The sequence below is a fragment of the Boleophthalmus pectinirostris genome, unplaced genomic scaffold (assembly GCF_026225935.1).
Source record: "Boleophthalmus pectinirostris isolate CB_2022bp ecotype Guang Dong unplaced genomic scaffold, ASM2622593v1 HiC_scaffold_10, whole genome shotgun sequence".
Taxonomy (NCBI): domain Eukaryota; kingdom Metazoa; phylum Chordata; class Actinopteri; order Gobiiformes; family Gobiidae; genus Boleophthalmus; species Boleophthalmus pectinirostris.
This window is the reverse complement of record NW_026570971.1, coordinates 16311273-16320456: the sequence shown is the minus strand read 5'-3', so window position 1 is coordinate 16320456 and position 9184 is coordinate 16311273. Positions and strand designations below refer to the sequence as shown.

The 9184-nt window shown below is 40.1% G+C and overlaps 1 protein-coding gene across 1 annotated transcript; it reads right to left on the bottom strand.

Annotated features, from left to right (window-relative positions):
* Positions 1-709: 709 nt before the first annotated feature.
* gchfr (GTP cyclohydrolase I feedback regulator) lies at positions 710-3525 on the bottom strand. Its single transcript, XM_020919755.2, has 3 exons — positions 3371-3525; positions 1893-1987; positions 710-1089 (listed from the first exon to the last, which is right to left on the bottom strand). The coding sequence occupies exons 1-3, from the start codon at positions 3404-3406 to the stop codon at positions 960-962; spliced, it is 261 nt and encodes an 86-aa protein (XP_020775414.1). The 5' UTR covers positions 3407-3525; the 3' UTR covers positions 710-959.
* Positions 3526-9184: the final 5659 nt, after the last annotated feature.

Sequence of the window (9184 nt, the reverse complement as noted above, 5' to 3'; positions counted from 1 at the left end):
CAAACGACAAGAAAGGAAATGCAATTACAGGAAACAGTCACCATCAATGCCTGCCTGAGCCTACACACGAGAATGGGAGGATTCGCATGTCAGTCACTCTGCCATGTAAACAGTTACATCACATGCTAGGAATCTCACTTGTCTTTTCTCTGACTTCTTTAAAATGCTCATATCAATTCTGAATTTGGTGAGGGATTCAGAGCTAGTGCGATCATGTCTGTTGTGAGCTGACAGGTGGATGTTAGTGCATGTGTGAGGCACCAGGTCTGGTTGGGCTCTGGCTTTGGAGGTGCCTGGTAGAGCCGTTCCATTTGTGGGTAGTGATCCAGGCTGGCCCCAGACATGAACTGGCAGACCAAGGGCTGGAAGGAAACCATCCAGTTTTTGGCTTTGGACCATATATACAGTCAATGCTCTGAACTTTGCTTCTTTCACTGCTGCCCACTCATCTTTTGCAAAAAGATGTTGCATGTTTATGAAATGACTTATTGGATTATCAGAAGCCTATATAATGTTTCTGATAAATAAAATAAGTGCAAATTGGTTTCATTTAATACACACACAATGTGTGCCATTACGTCATGTAATTGGAAGCATATGATGCACTTGAAACCAGAATGATACAATAATGCAAAACCTCAATGTTTAACCAGTATGTTCATTTACATGGCAAAGCAAGAGTCTGATTCTGAGATTTTTATTTAACTAATTAATAAGTCAACTTCAACAAACAGGTTTGATTAAGAGACACATTCTTTGTCCCAAGAAATATTGTACATAAATATTAGTATAAAAAGTTTTTGAGAATGTCTTCCTAAAATGGTCTCCAGTAGGCACTTTGACACTGTACACTCATAGCTGCTTTGACGTTACTGCCTCTGTGGTAATTTAAGTGCTAACCTGCTCTCTGGTGATGTTTGATTTGCACATAGGCTCATAGATTTTGCATAGAGTGGTGGTCAGTCTGTCTCCTTATGTAGGCACCACACCAGTGTCTGTCCCACTCCGGTCATCGTTAGCAGGCGGAAGCCAATCTTCTCCAGCTTGTCCAGGACCAGGCGGGGTGGCTCATCCACATGGTACTCAGAACTAAATGGGCATAAACAGAGTAGTTCTACTTCCCACACATTTTCTCTCTTTCAATAAACTTTGTTTGGATCATACAATGCTATTAATTGTTCTGGCACTTGTTCAATTCCTTCCTCACCTTGGTTCATTTCCCAGCAGCATTTGAAACACACTGCCAATAACAATACTTATATGCAATACAATCTGCATCCTGTTAGCTCTTTACTATAAACTTGCAAAGCAGCATCCTTCCTTTGGTCACTTTGTATATCTCAGTATATTGACAAAGAGGATCAAAATAAAAGCAAATTGTCGTCACTGCTGTGGCGTTGTGAATTGAAAAACTCTTCTCTAACAAAACTGTTTAGTGCCTTTGCAACTTTGGCAAAAAGATTACGTACTGGGACTTTAAGCAAACAATAGACTCGGAACAAATCATGTTTATTACACTGACAAACTCCCGAGTAATATGTATTCTTACTGGGGTTGCATCTTGACAAACCTGACTCTCCTTTGGCCTGAAGAAGGGCCTCCTCTTTCTCGTTCCCATGGAAATGTTGTTCTTTAGGCTATAATCTTTCACAACATAGTATTCATGAGTTTCAGCTTCTTGTTATATGGTGCCATTTTGAGGACCAATGACTATTCAAAACATAATATTTGGTTTTGAATGGCAATGTTCTAACATCCTAACTTTCACCCATAGATAAAACTAGAGAACGTCCCCAACCATGCTTTTAACTTTCTCTTTCCATAGAATTATTGAGTTATATCCTAAACCTAAATATACATACGTTAAAACACACATTTCTTTCAGTACTCACAAATTATTCCCCAAGACAGTTGTCTTTCTTGCTCCCAGGTAATTCATAACATCTGGGTCCGAATGTTCATCTCCGACATTTGTTGGACCATTCTCCTGAAAAACAGAATTTACATAGACATAATGTATACAAATCAATTGACTTTAAGATTGTCTTGAATGCTTCTCTGTAATCAGATGCACTTGCAGGCCTCTGGTAGATGCAGGGCTAATCTGTAATAATAAGCCTATTTATAGACCATCCTATAGTCAGAGGCTATACACTGCAAAATCTAATAAGTAGACCTTACTAGAAAAAAATCTAGGAAACTGATTGCCTTGAAAAATCTGACTGACGTGTAGTGTGAATCTAAAGCTGAGCTTACAAGTAATTCCTCAGAGTAGTGTACAGTAAATTCCTCTTTCATCTAACTAGGCACATCAAGTGAAGTGAACTTTGGTTTTCATTCATAGAAGTCATGTTGTGAAGCTGTGCCAACTAATCAGACAGTTCCTCAAATCTGAAATATGTAGTAATCTTTACTTTAAGAGTAGTTTCATCTTACTTGGTTAAACCATAGAAACAGATTGCCTTGAATTGAGTTAAGTAAATGTTACTTCCATGTTAAAAACAGGTTCTATTCTAAAATAATGGCTTTTAGATCTGCATCAGGTACAAGGATTTGAATATGTATGGGTCTCTGAAAAAAACAAAGCAAAACTTTTGTTAACCTTAAGTTCAAAACACATCATAACATGTGAAACAATAATATAATATAGCTCGGTCATTCCATGTCTGCTCAACCAAGGCCCTCGAACTTAGGTCTCAAAAATGCTGGAAGAAACAAAACAGGAGTACAAGTGTAATCTTGCACAGACTGAATGAACAGAGGGAGGACATAGAGAACAGAGGGAGGACATAGAGAACAGAGGGAGGATACAGAGACGTCCTGGGATGATTAGGAAATGAGTGGTAGCTGTAGGAAAAACAGGGAGGCAAAAGGAGGACCTAAACAGACTGGGAAATGGAGCTGGACTCTTGGCAATAATATGTCACTGTTGAAGTTACTTCAATTCAAGTTGACCTTTGTCTAATTGACAAATAATGTGCTTTTCTCACCCTGAAAGCAGCTGTTACTTTACCACAATCATTAAGATCCACAGATTCGTAGCTGTGAGTAAACTGAATGCAAATTAACCCTAGTTATGTTTTACAGTGTAGAATTAGCTTGTTGGGATGGCCGCTGGTGCAAATTCTCAATGAACATGCAGCGGTCTGACCTGTAGTTATCATTAACAATAATGCACTACTTTTGTTACTCTGCTATCTATCTTTCCTGCTCAGATGTTAGAATTATTATAAAACCAAATGTGAGATCACGTCTGGATAGGCTACATCAATGTTGGATTAGATCCTATGCTTCACGTTCCAAACTCAATTTGAGGCGCATCTGCAGTGAGAGCGTGACTACACTCATTCTGCCAGTGATCGATACGCACCAGTCGGATCTGCGTGCTGATCAGCATGTAGGGCATTTCTTCCTGCGGCTTAGTTCACGGGTGTTCCCCTGGGAGTGAATGGACAAGAAACCTCAGCAGTCCCCTCTCGCAGCTTGTGCTTCTCCAGACAGCTTCGTTGGCAATGCCGAAACACCCACCTCCACGGACCAATCAGCGTCCTTCGCGAGTGCAGCGCTCAAACGTTGCTCAATGTGTGTAAACATGAAAATGTAGACAAAACTCGTAAGAAAATATACTCTTTAAGACCAAACACTTTCTAGGATTTCTAGGTCAAACTTATGTGTCTAGACGAGCCTGTCTCCATGTACTTTCTCAAGCTCGAAGCATCAGTAATAAAGCCGGATAAATCTGCTGACTGAGCGGGAAATGAGAGCCATGGACCATTGACGTACAACAACGGAGAGGAGCGTGATACAATCTGTAAATGTGTAAATCACTAAAGCCAGAGGAGACTCACAGCAGCTCCAGCAGACTGCTCATGCCGCGCGCTGTGGGAAGCCTCATTTAAATCTGATCACAACCTTGTGAGGGGAGACAAGGACATGAGCAGCCAGACCTTATTTCTACATGCCATGATCAGTTTTACACATACAAGCCTACAGTTGCAATTTGATTTATCTTGAAATGATAAAATATTTGTGTAGTAACGCATCGAGTCAGTAGAAATGGCTAACACCTTGAAGTGATCGTTAGACAGTGAAGACGCTGTTTACTGCAGCCCAGAGCCGTAATAACAGTGTCATCATGTGGGCTAAAGCTATCATCATATTACCGCCCTATGAAATTATGTGGACCGAGTCATCTGCTTTCAGAGACACCGGTTATGGATAAAACGATCTCCATCTACTGGTCACAGAGGATATAACCATAATATTGTGTGTGTTATGCAATAACACACAGTAATATTGTGCGTTATTAAGAGCTAAAATTACTCCACACCAAGATGTCATCCCTTAAAACGTTGGTCTATATGTTCCTTTGCCTTGAAATATAATTATGGAAAGAAAATAAATCAGGAAATCACCAGAATTATTATTAAGGTTTAAGAAACAAAACTGAATCAGTCATCCCTGTGTGTAAACATGTCCCTCCAGTGCTCCTGCTGAATCTTCTGCCCTGCCTCATCTGCAGCTGGTTATAGGTGTGTGGGGTCAGCTCCTCCGTGACCCTCAGTGACAGTGGAGCACACCAATGCTGCGCTCACAGGAAGCAGCTTAATTTTTTCCACAATGTCTTAGAGTCACCCTCCCAAGTAAGGGGTCATTTTTTGGAGGCATTTGGTCATAAAATAGTAATTCATTATTAAATACAATTATTTAAATCCACCACCAATTATTTTCTGAGCGTGTGTGCAAATCCTGGAATCCAGATGATCCATGCTTTCTACTGTCAAGGCATTTATATGTGCACCCTCAACAGTGAGCAGCAGCTGAGCGCTCTTCTATTAGGGAGAAACATCAGCACTGCTTCCTCTGATTTTCCAGATTACACCTCAGTGTTTATACAAACTGTCTCCAAATGAAGAGGGTATAACCAAACACTCCCAAGCTTTCCTGGACTTGACCTCAGCTCACCTCTACAGCAGAGCTCTGATAAAATTGCCATTCAGCAGTATACAATACAGTACTAGTACAGTACAGTACTAGTATATAAAAAAGTCTAATTTCTGAGCACTTTACCAGGTTAGTTCTCAGCGAAACACCAGGATGTGGTTGGAGCTGTGAAGTAGTTTGTTTGGAGAGACTGTGGTTCTGTGATTAAGACTAATGTCATTAGAAATTTGTAACGACACGTTCCCCAGACTGCGTCCTCTCTATCGGCACCTCGGTTCATTTCTTGATTTGTGTGTGAAGCGTTTCCCTCTGTGGTTTACCACAAATGGATGCAATGCTGCTATCAGTAACAGGAAACAATGCAATACATAATAAACATGAAGGACAGATCTAAGACCATGTGGATGCTTTTGTCTGCTTTGCCACAATGCACATTCAGTATATCATCATGAAGTGAAACCATTTAGGAATATACTCAGTTTTAATAATAAGCAAGTCAGCCAGTTAATTGTAAATAATGTACACATAGACTTTGCCATAATGGACCTAGAAGCTGAAGAGGGAGAAAGAATTTTGGATCCTGGGAAATCTCCATTAACACCCAGTTTAACATTATACAGCACATGGAGTTTTCCATCTCGTATCACCTCATAAAAGTTATTCATTTTAATCTTATCAAACCACATTTATTCTACTTTCTTGTTCCCTTTCACTGACCCAAACATTTACTTTCTTTCATTCTATTCTATACTACTTTGAGCTTCTCTAAAGGAGCTGTACTTTTGAGTGTCCAAAAAAGTCCTTACGTTACAGAATATATGTGTTAGCATTTACCATTTGGCCCAACTGAGAAAGCATTAGGACAAGTAAATTATGCCCTTTTGGCATGATTGCCGAGCCTAGCACTCACGCTTCACAGCAAGCAGGTTGCAGAGAGGTTACAGAGAATTACTTGCGTTAGTTCATCTTAAACTTTTGTTCATAATTTGAACATCGGAGAACAACACCAATGCAGTTTGACGACCCCTAGTGTTATATTAGACATGTGATCATGGTTTATGAACAAACCCAGCAGAGCTAGTGCTCTGTGTGTCTGCAGTTCTCAGCAACAGTTAACTGGTTCTGTTGACATGAGCTAATAGGCAGCCTGACTTTGTTTGAACAAAGGCCATGAGTGAAGAGATCCATGAAAAATCATGTTACTGCAAAAACTTTAAGATTTTTATTTTATTTTTTAAATCTATGTCCTATGTCCTCTTGTCAGCCATGTCCACCTGTAAGACATCTAATGATACTTAATGCACATTGTAGCATAGAATATATTTACTCATACTCACTTGGACTCAGTACAGATTCAACCTCACCATTTGTCTCTAGAAACAAATTTGCTTTAGTACTTGTTATTTTCAAAGTGTAACATGGTTTTCCATTATTAAACTGACTCAGTATGAAGAGTACAAGTGTCGGTGAAATATCCGCTCTATATGAAGCCAATACCCGGATGCATAGCAGTCTGTAATATCTTCGGCCACAGCCAAAGCTATAATCCTAAAGAGTCAGACTAAAAAGGTTTCAATAGCTGTGAGCTGTGGCGGCCCTGACAGCGGACAAGGAAAGAGAGCGATGGAGTACCACAGTGGATTATGTGACAATGATGTCATGGGACTTTTGGTGCTGATGAGGGCCATATGTCGCTGGAGTTCCCTGGGTGTTCTTGGAGTCTGTTTACATCCGGATCTGGGATCTTTCAGTGATTGGCACTGCAGGTGACATTTTTACAAATCACATAGTTTTAATGACGTTATTGCAGTGATTATTGCAGAAATTTTCAGTTTGAAAACTCAACACATTTACATCTGGTACAGTCTTTTGTGACAAACGACCAACAGATTACCATCTATCTAGATCCATTAAGGGAATGTAGCCACAATCCAACCATTGAACACATTCTGGGGGTTTGAGGTCCATTGACCTAAACCAAAATGTAAATGGGACTTCCACAAGCTCAAATGCACTGTGTTTATAGTCGTGGTTGTTTCTTTGGATGCTACATGTCAGTAACCTTTTTCACCATATGCTGCTTTCACTAACCTCATTTACACTTGATACAGGTTAAGCATGTATTTTGAGCAGGTTACTTGCAAACTACCTACCACACCAATATGGTGTGCTAACCAGCTTTACTTCCCTCGGACCTGTGCCCACAGTGCTCTGAGGTTTTGAAATTGTAACAACTAATGAGTGTTGTGTTGGTTCTCAGGACATCCTTTTAACTTGGGGGTAAAAAAAAGCACCCATGTTTAGCCAGGCCTGAATATATTTATCTTGTTTGTATTAGTGTGGCATCTGTTTTACAAGTGTAGCAGGTCCTGGACAAAAGAGCTGACAGAGATGTGTTCAAGATGAAGTCAGACATTGCCTTATTGTCTTTGTGCTGATGTTCCTGAGTGTTCCCGGAAAGATGAGTCTGTCTGGGAGCTCGTGTTCTGTGGAGGCTCCTCTCTTCATAACACAATTCCATTTGTATCACTCTCCATTTGTATTTGTATGACTCTCTTGCTGCTCTCCTCCTCCCCTTACTCTCCTCTTATTCTCAGAGCACTTCCAATGGCTGCGGCCCCGGGTGGGTAGCTGCTTTTTATTCCATGTTCGAGTGATCCCACCGCGGCCACAGTCTAATAATCATTTCCTCTTCGACATAGTGAGAATTTGGATCATGCTCTGGCTACAACACGAAGCTGTGTGTTCTCATGTGCTGATTGTGGCCTGGGCACTTTGTATACACTTGTGCATTCAGCACGTTACACATAAATGCAGACTGTTGTATTCTTTTGTTTTATATGCAGCTACTTAGGCTTCCAAAGCCACAAACTTGATTAAATTGGTTAAAGCCAAATGTGCATATGGATATCAGATGTTGTGCCCTCTGTCTCATTGTGTTGTCTTCTCTGTTCCACGCGATCTTGTAAACACTGCCACTCATCATCTAAATGTATACGTATGACTTTCTCTCAAAGCCCCTCCGCTGGTGCCCGTGGACCTGACATCCACGCTCGTAGGCGGCCTGCTCGCTGTCACGTAGCATCTCCCTGTGGGCTTCTGGACCTCCCTGCTGCTCAAGCTGTGTGACTTGGCAGTACATAGAGCAGCACCCAGGAGGTCAGCGAGTGTGTGTGCTTTGGAGATAGGGACAAATGAATGCAGTGTACAGTATATGATGAGGGGAGTGCGTTCATGTGTGCAGTGTTTGTGTACTTTGTGCAGCATGTTAAGCACCATTAAACAGGTGGCTCCACATGAGGGCCGCCCCCAGACCTGCATCTGTGCTCACACAGAACCTCCTGCAGCCCCCAGGTTCCTCTCGGCCTTTAGGAGTTCAGTTCTCTGTATTTGTCCTGTCTTGGTTCATTTAACAGAGTATCTTCCTTTGCACTTGTAGATTATTGTTTTGGATGGTTGCCTGAATTTTAATATATTTTATTTTTGTCACGTTAAATTAAATTAGGTTCTTCATTGTAAGTGATACATGTTGTACAAAATTCAAAGAGGTGCATAGAGCAAAAGACCAAATTACAAAAAGAGGTTTGGAAAGCTCCTTATTTTAAAGTGTTATCAAGAGACTATATATATATATATATATATATATATATATATATATATATATATATATATATATATATATATATATATATATATATATATATATATATGTCATACTCTAAACTCATATTGGATCAGATATGACATATTTTCAGATTTTACCCAGATAGCATTCAAGCCAAATTCAAGTGATTTAAAATTTTGAGCCAAACACAAACAGAGAAAATTCTTGAAAAGTACACCTCATGTTTTTGTTCCTCAAAGTTGCTGAGGCTAAGGAGAGTTGCACAGTAATATGGTCTTCTAAAGAATCATTTCCTCATAAGGTTCCACATTGTTCAGATCTGACTTAAGTTCCCACTTGTGTTTATATATACTTTCATAGTGCTGATAAATGTCCCTGGCAGAGAAATTCCATCTTTCTCACCCAGTCATTTCCTTTTTTAACGTTTGACTGTTTCCCATGTGTGTTGTAGTTGGCACCGTACTTCCTATATCTAAATACTAATCTGAAAAAATTACTTCTTCTGCTTAACAAATGTGTGCTACAACTTGAATGGTTCCCGGAAATGGGATGGGAACTTTTTCTGTTTTTTTTTTTAAATGTTGATTCTTGATTCATCCCAGTCTGCTGTTTGTT

Excerpts from the sequence above, each read along its gene's own strand:
- gchfr (XM_020919755.2), bottom strand. The coding sequence starts at position 3,406 with ATGCCCTACATGCTGATCAGCACGCAGATCCGACTG. Across the intron at positions 1,988-3,370 it reads TCAGCACGCAGATCCGACTG|GAGAATGGTCCAACAAATGT; the intron begins GTGCGTATCGAT and ends TCTGTTTTTCAG. Across the intron at positions 1,090-1,892 it reads ACTGTCTTGGGGAATAATTT|TTCTGAGTACCATGTGGATG; the intron begins GTGAGTACTGAA and ends ATGCCCATTTAG.